This window comes from Oreochromis aureus, linkage group 6 (assembly GCF_013358895.1).
Source record: "Oreochromis aureus strain Israel breed Guangdong linkage group 6, ZZ_aureus, whole genome shotgun sequence".
Classification (NCBI taxonomy): domain Eukaryota; kingdom Metazoa; phylum Chordata; class Actinopteri; order Cichliformes; family Cichlidae; genus Oreochromis; species Oreochromis aureus.
This window is the reverse complement of record NC_052947.1, coordinates 6,464,273-6,477,931: the sequence shown is the minus strand read 5'-3', so window position 1 is coordinate 6,477,931 and position 13,659 is coordinate 6,464,273. Positions and strand designations below refer to the sequence as shown.

At 41.8% G+C, this 13,659-nt stretch overlaps 1 protein-coding gene across 1 annotated transcript; it reads left to right on the top strand.

Moving 5' to 3' along the window:
* Positions 1–6,308: 6,308 nt before the first annotated feature.
* On the top strand, positions 6,309–13,490 carry LOC116315580 (aspartate aminotransferase, cytoplasmic-like). Its single transcript, XM_031733911.2, has 9 exons — positions 6,309–6,545; positions 8,645–8,826; positions 10,431–10,554; positions 10,690–10,802; positions 10,938–11,042; positions 11,194–11,344; positions 11,484–11,649; positions 11,958–12,100; positions 12,412–13,490. Exons 1-9 carry the CDS (start codon positions 6,437–6,439, stop codon positions 12,549–12,551), a joined length of 1,233 nt encoding a protein of 410 aa, XP_031589771.1. The 5' UTR covers positions 6,309–6,436; the 3' UTR covers positions 12,552–13,490.
* Positions 13,491–13,659: the final 169 nt, after the last annotated feature.

Sequence of the window (13,659 nt, the reverse complement as noted above, 5' to 3'; positions counted from 1 at the left end):
TATACCCACATGTGTAAATACTTTCCGGTGCATTTTTTTGTGTGTGTGTCTGTTTGTGATGCATGTGTGTGCGTGTTTGTGTCAGAGTTGGGTTGAGTGTGTGTTTTTCCGAACATGAGCAGGCAGAACTTAACACTAAGCAGCTGTCAGAGAAGCGCTGGCTATCGTCTTCCCCGGGGGGTCGACCTATCAGCTTCTCCCACTGATGGCTCTCCTCTCTCAGCCTCGCCTGGGCTGGCCCGGGGGTGGTGAAGGTGTGTGTGTGTGTAAGTCCTGCTTCTGCTGGGGCCTCAGCAAATCTGATAATTACTGACCTGACAATGATCCCCCCTCCCACCCACTGACTCCCTTCTCCCAGACCTCCCTGATGAACAACTCTAAAAAAGTTGTACAGTGGTTGAACACATGAAAGGATACATTAGAACTGTCTTTAACATTATCACACACACACACACACACACACACACACACACACACACACACACACACACACACACACACACACACACACACACACAGAAAGAGAGAGGAGGGATTTTCCACATTCCCCAGATATTTCCCACATGAAACACACAGGAATGAGAATATATCTGAGGCTGATGGTGTGTGTTGGAGAGCTACAGTCTGACAGTCACTATACAGGTGCTTTGCCCAGATTGTTAAACACACACAGCACAGTCCAGTGCTGTTATGTGGGCCTTGATACGATTTAACAGGTGCTGAGTGAGAAAATCCAAATGTAGCAGCTTTTCCAGCTGGGAAAATCACATAATCTAACAGGTCTCGTTTGGCTGAATTTTATTATTACCATTTCCTGGGGAGTATGGATCTAGGTTTTAAGCTGTTTGCAGTTTTAGAAGGTAGTTTTAAAACATGGTTTATCATTCACATATCCACTGTAATGAGCTCCCACCTAAGTAGCTATAAAAACAGCTATTCACACGTACACAGTCCAAAAGTATTCAGTCAACATCCCAAATCATTCAGGTGTTCCAATCACTTCCACAGCGACAGGTGTATAAAGCGCCAAGGTATACAGACTGCTTCTACAAGCATTTGTGAAAGAATGAATTGATCTCAGGAGATCAGAGAATTCCAGCGTCTTACTGTGATGCGATGCCAGCTGTCCAACCATTCCTAACATGAAATTTCCTCGCTACTAAATATTCCACAGTCAGTGTTGGGGAGTAACGGAATACATGTACCGCCGTTACGTATTCAGAATACAAAATATGAGTAACTGTATTCCGTTACAGTTACCGTTTAAAAAGGTGGTATTCAGAATACAGTTACTTTGTTGAAATAAATGGAATACACGGCGGTACTTTCCTGTTTCATATTATCGCGGGTCAGGATTATTTGGGTTTGTTTGACAGCTACGTTCTGTTGTTCCAGGCGGCAGCGTTACGGTTGCCATGGTTACAGGGTGACGCGCTCTCTCTGCGTGTTTCCTGGGTGAGAGAGCGCTTTTTGTTGTTGTTGTTGTTGTGCTAAGCTAAAGGCAGAATGCTACAGGCATAGCTCTAAAGCATGTAGCCTGATGGGCAGTGTAGTCCGTGCTGCAGGGAGAATGGACTACCATACCCGTTATGTGTCTGTGAGCGAGGGAGGGAGAGAAAGGAAAAGTCCGAGCTGTCACGGAGCAAAAACGGGAGCTGGAAGCATGTAAATATAATAATAACCACAGCAGCCAAGAAGAGTGCCTGACGAGCCCATTTGTAAGTAAGCTATTAAGACTCGACTGCACACTGTGTTCGTGTTTTCCTCCGGAAAAAATAAGTTCCGTTGGAGCAGCCTTTCAACGCCTCTCTCTGTCTCTGGCAAGCAAAGTTGACCCAGACAACAAAGTAAAGCTAGTTTTCGGCTACCAGCCCGACACGGAACCCACCGTATTAGCCAGAGGTCCCTTTACTACGTTTCGTACTACGTACCTTCAGTAACAGTAATAAATCACAGCAATAGGACATTCATGTAGTTGTAAACAGCATGATAATATATTAAGTATTCCAAAGTATTCAGAATACGTTACTCTCATTGAGTAACGTAACGGAATACGTTACAGAATACATTTTGGGGCATGTATTCAGTATTCTGTAGTGGAATACATTTTAAAAGTAACCTTCCCAACACTGTCCACAGTCAGCTGTTAGTGGTGTTATAATAAAGTGGAAGCAATTGGAAATGACAGAAACTCAGCCGTGACGTGGCAGACTACATAAAATCACAGAGTAGGGTCAGCGGATGCAGAGCCAGTGTGCAGAGCCAATAGCTACAGAGCTCCAAACTTCACGCAGCCTTCAGATTATCTTACGTGTGTAGAATGAGGATTCATGGAATGAGTTTCGATGGCCGAACAGTATCCACGCCTTATATCACCAAGCACAATACATAGTGTCAGATGCAGTGATGTAAAGCATGCTGCCACTGGACTCCAGAGCAGTTGAAATGTGTTCTCTGGAATGCAAATTTCTGGTAAATCGGTGGATGAGTCTGGGTTTGGCAGTTGCCAGGAGAACGGTACCTGTCTGACTTCAAGTGCCAAGTGTAAAGTTCGGTGCAGCAGGAATTATGGTGTGAGGTTGTTTTTCAGGAGTTGGGCTCAGCCCCTTAGTTCCACTGGAAGGAACTCTTAATGCTCCAACATACCAAGAGCATTTTGGATGATTTCATGCTCTCAGCTTTGTGGGAACAGTTTGGAAATGGCCCCTTCATGTTCCAACATGGCGGGGAACCAGTGCACCAAGCAAGGTCCATAAAGGCATGGATGAACGAGTTTGGTGTGGAAGAACTTGATTAGCCTGCACAGAGTCCTGACCTCAACCTGACAGAATTCAGACTGTGAGCCAGGTCTTCCTGTCCATCAGTGTCTGACCTCACATATGTGATCCAAAATTCCCATAAATGCTCACACACTAACCCTAAACCTTGTGAAAAGCTTTCCCAGAAAAGCTGAAGCTGTGGGCTAACATCATATTAAAACCTGTGTGTGTGTGCGTGTGTGTGTGTGTGTGTGTGTGTGTGTGTGTGTGTGTGTGTGTGTGTGTGTGTGTGTGTGTGTATAGATGACTGCACTTACTGGAGCTATTATGCCTGAGCTAACTTGATAAGTGAGTTCTTGTGAGTTTTTCTTCTGTCTTTCCCAGGGTGTCCTTGTAAAAATAATGATAATGTTCGGTGCAGTCCCCATGTTGCTACAGTGTAGCTACTTCTCCTAATGCATGTTTATGGATGCGAGTGCTCTGCCCATAATTCAAAATCAGTTCACTGTTAAATTTTAAAATGATTTAAAAGTGATTTTTCTTGTCATTTCTGAGACACTAGGCCTCCACCCTCTAACTGGTTTTGTTCCTCCCATGTAAAAGTAGTACTTGATAATTAGGGAAATTTGTATTAATAGTTAATTTGATAAGGATCACGCAGTTTGACTTAGTTCCAGTAAAGATCATCAAGCCGATCTTACAGAGGTTTTTTTTTTTTTGCTATTTCACCCTTATTCAGAGTTGATTGTTTACTTACATGACATATCTGAAATATATAGTTTTCATTTTCATGACCACAATTCACTAAGCATAAAAAAAAACTACTCTAGTCTTGCTTGGCATTCCCCTTCCCATCAGATTCAATAGTAATTACTTGATGCTCAACTTTCCACACACAATCCTCATCGGGTGAAAATGACTAATAAATAAAAATTGCTAGCAAACAACAAAGACCAAATGCTGAGTCGTGAGGATGTTAGCATGCTGCTAATATTTCTGTAGCCTGTTGATTTCAGTGAAATTTAAAATGCTAAACTTTTGCACTACATTTTTTTTTTACTGAAAAATTTTGCTGACCAGTTGTTGAAGATTGAAAGTGAAAGATACATCAAATTTGTAAATCATAAATAGCTAAGAGTTGTTGTTTAATGTGCAAAATGGTTTTAGATTGACTCTAACAACCAAGTGTGTGTACATTTAGCTATTGTGAACCTGCTTCACATTCTGACTTGTCAAATTAAGGTTTCATCCCGCGGGTTGTCCCCTCTGCCTCTCACTAATACATCTTACTCTTTCTTTTTTTTCTTCCTTTTTTTAACCTACCTAAAAAGCCTCCGTGGGCCCTGCAGCCCTGCAGCCAAGCAGGAAAGCAGGAGCTGAGGCCACAAAACGTCCATCATGTCGACAAATTGACTCAGTCAGCTTCATCCAGGAGCATTAGCCCCTCGGCCCTTTGAAACTTTACCCTGTTGATGGTTCACTGGAGTGCTTTATGGAGAAGCAGAGAGAAAAAGAAAAAAGTGGAAGAGAGGAGGAGGCCTCATCATGTCTGGTAATGACAGAATGAGAGAGGAGCAGCAGTGTGTGTGTGCGTGTGTGTGCGCAAACATGTGATGTGACCTGATGTCCATCTAAAAGAAAAAGAAAAAAAATCTATTTTAAGTTTTTGACCTGAAAAAGAGAATTTGTTTCTTAGTTTAGAATTTGCTAAAACTTTAAATTAGAGTTCAATTATTATTATTATTTTATTTGTGTGTGTGTGTGTGTGTGTGTGTGTGTGTGTGTGTGTGTGTGTGTGTGTGTGTGTGTGTGTGTGTGTAAATGCATCAGCAAGTCACACACTTGACTGACACAAAAACATGCTACTTTAGCTGCAGGAGGCCTGCAAGTGGAGGCTACACAGAAGTGAAACCGAGGCTATTCATCAAACACTTCAGACCTAACAGGAGACACTGAGAGAAGAAAAGCAAGAGAGTGAAGGGAAGAGGTAGGAAGAAGAGAAAAGAAAAACACACCTGGATGTTTACAAAAAGTTTATGAGGAGAGGCTGTGTCTCTGTGTGTAATGATCTATGCTTTAAGTGTGTTGTGATGGACACTTACTACGCAAGTCGGAAGTAAAAATTTTGAAGTGAGACTTGAACGTTTTAATTGCATTCTTTTTTTAACCTAATACTTTTCATTGTAATTTACAAGCAGATATTAGACTTTTTAATGAAAGCTAAAGTAACTTGAGACATCTTATACCTGAAGACACATCAGTGCATGATATATGAAACACTGATATAGATTAAACTACACAACAGTATATAAAGGTGGTAACAGTTGCTCCAACTAGACCAGCTCTATCACTCTATCAGAGACTAGCAATTATGTTATCAGTTAAATAAAAAAGGATATTAATTAATCATTCTAATTATTTATCTAATTAAAAGATTGAAAAATAAATTAAATCACTATCACTTAAGTTATTCTATATTGGTAATATTGTAACAAAAACTTAAAAACATTTTGTATATTTTTGCAGGACTACTTATACTGCTAAATAGTCCAGTACAAATTCCATAAAACTTTAAGAAAACTGCCAAAAAGATACTTAATGCTCTATGACGTAAGACAACAAAAGTGGAAAAATAAATGCAATAAAGGATTTTATTTGCTACCATTAATTAAAATCCTAACTGTTGTAATTTGACAGATTTTACATTTTAATTTGTACTTAATTACTCTTGACAAATGACTAGTCTGTAGCTTTTTGGGATAAAAGCTACAGACTCAAAAAAGGGGGGAAAAAAGAAGGAAACATGCTTTGGCCAAACCATTCCAGTGTTGTGTGTTGGTATAATTTTTACTGCTGTGAAATCACAGGTCCAAACTGACGTTTTAGCCCAAGTTAACTTAAACTACAATGAGACGCCACTAACTCTGCATATTTCTCTGCAGAGCAACACTGACCCCTTGTGGCAGATCGCAGTTCCTACGTCAACGCACTATCAGACTTCAATTTCGAAGATGGTTTGATAAAAAAGTCAGGTTATCTGAAGCACTTACTCTTATCACGAATTGTTTATGGAAAAAAAAATACATGAGTTCATATAGGTTGGATGTATCTACGGAAGAATAATAATTATAATATTCTTAATAATGTCATTCAGAACAGCTAAATATGTGCATATAAGCCACACAGCATTGACATATAGGTGCCTAAAGATAAGCTAAGGACATTCTGGTGGTCTGAATTAATGCAGGAAGACTACACAGCGTCCAGCTGTCAGCAGCTATGAGTATGAATTACGTCACATCATTTATTTATTCATACATTACTTTTAAAATGGGACAAATCCCTGTGGCACGAATTTGTCCAGTGAGATGGGCTTTTTTAAAGTACTAAGACTATAGACTTATTATCACTCGTCACAGGTTTATTATCTTGTTTCTTAGGGTATAATTGTAGTTTTTTTCTTCAAGATGTTTCTCCGCTGTCATTGGCTATTTGACAGGCTGCGTCAGTTTTCTGCCCCTTCCTATTGGTAGCTGAACTGATGCCTATTTTTTGCGTCCTGGTCCAGTTTGAGTGAAGGTGAACCTGTGACGAACCCGGTCTGTCTTTAGAAACACCCATTCCTCATTTGCTCCTCTTGCACAACACCGGGATCATCGTCTGTTTCATCCCAAACCATGTCCCTGTTTAGCGACGTCCCCCAGGCTCCCCCAGTAGCCGTGTTCAAACTGACCGCTGACTTCAGAGAGGACACCCATCCACAGAAGGTGAATCTGGGCGTCGGAGGTAAGAGATGCTAGATGTCAGCTAATGCTAAAGCTAGGTTGGCTTGCTCTCTCTTGTAGTGGCACTGTAAAGCATAAACACATCGCATAAGCTGTGTTTCCTACCTTTTTGTAGCTTGCACTGTTTGGTACATTCGGGCGATGGCGGTGGTATCATGTTCGCACACGTAAGCAGCTTTTGTATTATGACCTTCGCTGCAAGCTGCTAGCAGCAAACCTAGCATTAGCTTCTTCACATGCTGACAAGTAAATTGCTCGGATTTTTTCATTGTTAATGCAAATGTTACACCTCTCACTGAAAGAATTGACAATTCCAGGAAGTAGGGCTTCATGTCGTACCACAGGACACTTCTCAATAAAAGACTTTAAAATTATGATGTTAAAACGCAGAGCGGCTGTGACTTGTTTTACTTGTCCATCTGTCCTTGAACTCATCATTGTCCACTTACACACTGACATCCTGTCAAAGCAGGAACTTACAGGCTGAAGTTTTCTTACGTAGTACCGTCAAAGTAGTTAACTGTTTTTTAATATGTAATCTTACGAGTCGTGTTTGTTGTCAATCATTGTGTGACACATAATAGGGAAGTCTTGGAAACTGTCATTAGTTTGCTTGGTTGGTTAGGAAAGTTTTGTAAGAAAATGTGTTCAGTTTTTAGAATGAATGCTAAAGTCATCTCATTTGAAAGGTTTTGTGCTAGTTTGTGTCCCTCACTTAACGTTCATTGTAGAATATCTCTTTAGTGTTATTTTATCCTCATTCTGACTATGTATGCTAAACTGTAATAAACCAGCAGACAGTCTTTAGTCATCTTTAATAGGTTAACAGGTTAACAGGTTGACACTTGTATCCCAACAGTTTCTGAGCTGTCTTTCAACATTAACCCCAATGTGCCAGATTTTTCATCTCATATGAGCCCAATCTATCCTGCTCCTAGCCCAATGCTTCTGGCTAAAGTGAACTAATACTTAGTTACTTCAGGTCAGACAGAATAAGGCAAAACTCTGATGTAGCTGCTGTTGAATCTATTAACATATTCTGCCTTTAGGATGTAATGTAGTGCTAGCAGCTTGTCACCTTTTCATGTGCACAGCCTGCATGTACACTTTATGGCAAGAGTCAAAATGCAAAATATGAGCAAAAGCTAATGGGCAGAATATGCTTTAACGATCAAAGTGCTCCCTACAGGATTATTAAAAATTCACTTTCTCTGATGATTCATCGTGGACTGAGACAATAGTTGCACTTTTGCAGGTCGTTGCCAAAACAAAACCGAGCACATAAAACCAGTTTGGCCTGGAGAAACCATTCCAGTAGTTTTATATTAACTCTATAATTTAGTGTCTCTGTGTGGAAATGGATCAGTTAATGTGTTAAATTATGTTGAAAGAGAGTCCACAAAAGCAACAGGAAGAGTTTTCTGGGTTCCAGATTTCTCCAGACCTGTTTGCCACTTGATCTGCATTTCAGGTAAAGTGATGTCAGATTGGGGTCTATTCAGATTTTGTACTGGCCACACACAGAGTTATTTTGCATACCCCTGATTCAAAGCCACCATAAGCACATTTGACCTTTTAAGTGTGCTTGCCTTTGGACCCTGAGTGACTGTGTACCGCTGCTGCCAAACCCTGATATTTGATACTGCTCTGCCCACACTCCAGACCAGTATGAGGGAACACAAGTTCCTAAGGAGTCAGATATGTGCTACACACATGTTTCCCTGTGACCTTCCAAGTTTATGTGGTATCATATGAAGTTAAATGGCAGTTTATTCTTTCATGTGCGCATTTTCTTCTATTCACTTTACTATTTGCAGACTGCAGTGCTGTATTATTACCATTTTTATCTTTGAAGTGTTATCTATAATTTTGTAATACTCAGTGATATGGCACTATACACAGTGACGCAAGCAGCAGAAACAAAGTGTTAGTATTTAGTTATTTAGTGTATCAATTGTAAATATTTGTTAATGTCATACTAAGCATAAAAAAGCTTTTTTGTGAAGTGCAGGCATGAATAATAGTCTACACAACCTGCCCCTATGAAGCATTACCTGTGCCTTCTGGATGAACATTTCCTTTGCTTTGTGTCCCCTCCAGCTTACCGTACTGATGACTGCCAGCCCTGGGTGCTGCCGGTGGTGAAAAAGGTGGAGCGGCTCATCGTGGAGGACGAAAGCCTGAACCACGAGTACCTGCCCATCCTCGGTCTGCCAGAGTTCCGCTCCGCTGCCTCAAAGGTCGCCCTGGGAGACGATAGCCCTGCCATCAAGGAGAACAGGGTGGGACATGCACACTAACACATGGAGGTTTTTGAACAGTTGGAGCAAATGTAATAAATGTTGTTTATTTTTGCAGTGAAATAAAAAGGAAATAAAAGCACATTTTACATTGATTAAAAGTTCTTTAAATTTTAATCTATACCTCAGCTTTCCATTGATTAATGGACATAACTGGATGGGTATCAGCTGATCAGGTTTGCCTGCGTCTTTAATCTCTATTAAATGTCCTTAGAAACCCTAATTTAAACCTCCATGTTTTTATTTCTCAGACTGCAATAGTAGTGCTGTATTAGTTCTGAATACACTGAACCCCTCAGTTTATCGTCTGTCACACCCAAGCACCTTTAGTTCCCCTCCTTTTAAGGCAGATTTCTTCTGATTGGCTGCCCCTTGCAAAGTTTGAACAGTAGGTGGGTGGAGCTGTTGTGCTCACGACCATAGCTGTGCGAAGGAGATGGCCTCTTAGGATCTACATGAGGTCAAGGAAGAGTAGAAAAAGCAATCTGAAGCCTGAGATTTTGACTCACAGGGAATTCTTGTGCACACACTTCCCTGCAACCTCATTATTTTAAACTTAATTTATATTAAATATGAGCATTTACCACTGCAACAGTTTAGGTAGAACAGGGAAAAAAGTGAAAAACAAGACAATAAGGGCAGGAAAAACTGTGAAGGCAAGATCTGGAAGACCAACAAGTCTTGGTGAATTAAATTAGTGCATATTAAGCTGGGCAGACACTGTGCAATTTTTTTTTCAGTTGCGCGATTCAGCTCCTGCTCAAACTGCACGATTGACTCGCAGGGGTTACAAGTTCATAGGTCATGATGCAGGGTCTCACACTATACGGCCCGATGCTCTGATGCGACCTGAGTGCTCACACTGTGCGTCCATAAAAATTAAGGTTATAACAGAAAATCTGTCGCTTGCTCTCCCTCTCTGTCTCTCACTCACACAGACACGCACATCACCACCATCAACTTTGCTAAAGTGCTAATGAAAAACATTGATCAGGCAGCTGTGATTGAGCAGCAATGTAAATCCAACTATTTTCACGGTTGTTGTGGTCGTGATAATTTTGTGAGGCCACATCGAAAAGGCTGGGATGAGCTTTCCAAAGTCCTACAAGTGCCTCCATCGCTTGTGTCCAGATCACACGCTGCACAGCCGCAGCTGCTCGCAGTGTTTTCACCGACGTTTATGTGTTTGCGCGTGCGCAGTGTGAGCGGCTGCGGTGACACCCTCACGACGGTCGTGAGGATTTCAAACAGGTTTGAAATCCTCCTGACCAAGCGATTGATGATCGGGAGCTGGTCGTGAGGTGTTAATCGCTTCTCGTTACCCCATGTATACTACACGATGCACGACGCACGATGAAGGCCAAACTCGGGCCGATCACCAAAACGGTCGCATGACTCAAAAATCGGCTCAAAATGGGCCAAAAATCGCACAGTGTAAGCCCAGCATTAACAGCAGTGTTCAGAAGCAGGCATGACCTGCAACCTTATCACAAAATTCGCTGGCCAAACTGTGAAAAGCAACATGTATTTAATATCATACGTATATTTCTCTGATTGCGTTTCCCACTGCCCGCTTTGTCTCACAGGTTGGAGGAGTCCAGGCTCTGGGTGGGACAGGTGCACTGAGGATCGGGGCAGAGTTTCTGCGGCGGTGGTACAACAGCGTCAACAACACAGCCACGCCTGTCTACGTCTCAGCACCCACCTGGGGTTAGTGAACAATTTTAGGATGCAGGAAATTGTAGTTGAGAAAGTTTGACTGTTTTTCGATAATGGAGTGAACGTCTCAGTGGGTATCAGAGCTGATTCAAGTGGTAAACACCTGCTGAACGTTTCCTCTTCCAGAGAACCACAATGGTGTATTTGCTGATGCTGGCTTCAAAGATATCCGCCCCTACCACTACTGGGATGCTGCCAAGAGGGGCCTGGACCTCGCTGGGTTCCTGGATGATTTGGAGGTGAGGATGGAACGATGACTCCTGTTAAGTTACAAGAACCCAACAGACAGTGACATGAAAACAAGAAGACTCTTTGGGAGCATTTTTTTCATTTATTTTAAAGATTTTTACTCATTATTTGTCTTCTCTGAGCAGAAAGCTCCAGAGCACTCCATCTTTGTCCTCCATGCCTGCGCACACAACCCCACTGGCACCGACCCGACCCAGGAGGAATGGAAGCAGATCGCAGAAGTGATGAAGGTACAAAGACATTATTTTACCATCATCTGATGGCCTTGGTGGTGCCTAACTCACCATGAATATCTTCTTTTTAAAAATTCCTTCAATGTGTAATTTAAAAAAAAAAATGAACTGAATTTTAATGTATGTATTTCACCTTTTCCTTCTCCAGAGGAGGAAGCTATACGTGTTCTTTGACTCCGCCTACCAGGGCTTCGCCTCAGGCTCTCTGGAAAAAGACGCCTGGGCCATCCGCTTCTTTGTCTCCGAGGGCTTTGAGCTTTTCATAGCTCAGTCCTTCTCCAAAAACTTTGGCCTGTACAGTGAGTACTCATGGTCCATGTGCATTCATGCATACAGTCTTGTGTGTTTTAGCCAAAAAGAAGTTTATACTGTTTATACCTCTACTTACCCTCGAGTAGTGTTATAATAAAGCCATATTTTATCTGTCTCTACTTACAGATGAGAGAGTGGGGAACCTGACAGTGGTTTCCAAGGACAACGAAAACCTAACCCGCGTTCTGTCCCAGATGGAGAAGATTGTCAGGACGACCTGGTCCAACCCACCTTCTCAGGGAGCACGCATTGTCAGCAAGACCCTCAACAGCCCTGAGCTGTTTGAAGAATGGTACGCTCCATCAGTCAGCACTTTAATATTAGCATACTAGCTCCTGCTAACCCTTCATCTTTTACCTGATTATTCAAGTAATATTAATAACTTTTCTTCCTTGTCGGTGCATGCACATGCATGCGGCTACCAAATGTGCATGCTAGCATGGTTTTGAAACTGTGGAAACACTTCAATCCATTCAGTCATGTGCTATTACTTTTAGAGGTTTATAGTCTTTGTCAGCTGACTTTTACTCTCATTTCCTGTCTTATGTCCTTTTTTAAAAAAATATCTCCACTTGTCTCCATCCCTCCTCTCCTCTTTAGGAAGGGTAATGTGAAGACCATGGCAGACCGAGTTCTGTTGATGAGGGATCAGCTGAAGGCCAAGCTGCAAGCTCTGGGCACCCCGGGGACCTGGGACCACATCACTCAGCAGATTGGCATGTTCAGCTTCACCGGCCTAACTCGTGAGTGAAAGCACACATGCACGCACTAATGTAGAAGCGCATCCTGCTTTGACATACTGGGATTATCAGAGATGAGCATCACAATAGTGGAGGGACCTGCAAGATACCCAAAACATACTTAAGAGACCTATTATACTTGATATTTCTGTTCTTGGACTCTGCTCTTCACAGTTAAAGTATCTTTATATATCTTATACTTAGCTTTTGTGCAGCCCCTCAGTTCATATTCTGTTTGAAACAAGCGGTCTTGGCTCACTTTATCTTCACATCATTTATGAAGTTCACTCACTCTGTTGCAATTTGTGCTACAGCCAAACAGGTGGAGTACATGATCAAAGAGAAGCACGTGTACCTGATGGCCAGCGGTCGCATCAACATGTGCGGCCTGACCAGCAAGAACATCGACTACGTCGCTCAGTCCATCCACGAGGCCGTCACCAAAGTCCAGTAAAGGCCGTTTGTGCCCGCCCACTTCCTGCCTCCTGTACGCCACAGGATGTTTCATCGTGTCTGTGCCCCTCTCTTTGCTTATCCTCTCCTCCTATTGGTCAAACTGCGTCCTCACAATTTGCAGTTGAACCAACGGGAGGAAGGATGTGTTTTTGTTCTCACTTGACGGCGTCATTTTATGGGAGGTACAGTGGTTTTTGGAAGAGACTTGATTGCACACAGCCAGGTATGATCGAATACGCAGACGTGACAACCCCATTTGTTTGAATTGTTGCCGCAAGCTTCTGTGCAGTCCAAATCATTCCACTCAAACTGGACACCAGAATGTGGACTGGGAAGATTTGCAATGAAATTATTATGCTTCCTATACAACAGTAGTACTGAACAAACTGCAGCACAGGAAAAGTCGTGTAAATAGATGTAATTACTGTTAGAGTCCTGCCATTTCATTCATAAGCACTGAGACCACAACAAATCACTTTCCTGTTTTTAGCCATTAGAATATAAAAGCTGGTACTGTAATCTGTGGCAGTCTACATACACACCACCAAATTGTTTTGTTACCATGCTAAATATGTTTGACTTTATTTTGTTGTGTTAAAGTTCAACGGTCATCATCCCCATCATCATCATCTCTCACTTAAAGGTAAAGCACATGCCTGATGCTGTGTTGCCTTGTTAGACATATGGCAGAAGATAATTTGTTTAGCCACTAAGTCAACAAAATCGCCTTCTGTGCCATCATTGAACAAAAATCACCTTTCTCCTCTCTGTTACTTTGTTTCCACCCTGCAGTGCCCTTATGTTGTTACACAAAGCCTCTGTAAAGTCATTTGCTGTAAGAAGCCACTGATCAGACCTCAGAACCTGTTCTATGCCACAGTCACATGTTAAGTGGTGTTTGTTATGGCGTTCTCACCAAATTAAATTATGATCTCTGCTTTGTGTATGTGTTTTGTTTTTCCCATATCTACCTTCTTATGAGACAGTGCATTTAAAATAGCTTCATATTTAAAGGCAAATACAAACAGTCTGGAACAGACTTCCAGATAGAATATAATCAGTTTAACACCGTACATTGTGTAGAAAGTATGGAGATGTTGACTGCA

Coding starts and splice junctions, on each gene's coding strand:
- LOC116315580 (XM_031733911.2), top strand. CDS start 6,437: ATGTCCCTGTTTAGCGACGTCCCCCAGGCTCCCCCAGTAGCCGTGTTC. Junction 10,555..10,689: donor CGTCTCAGCACCCACCTGGG/GTTAGTGAACAA, acceptor TTCCTCTTCCAG/AGAACCACAATGGTGTATTT. Junction 11,650..11,957: donor CCTGAGCTGTTTGAAGAATG/GTACGCTCCATC, acceptor TCTCCTCTTTAG/GAAGGGTAATGTGAAGACCA.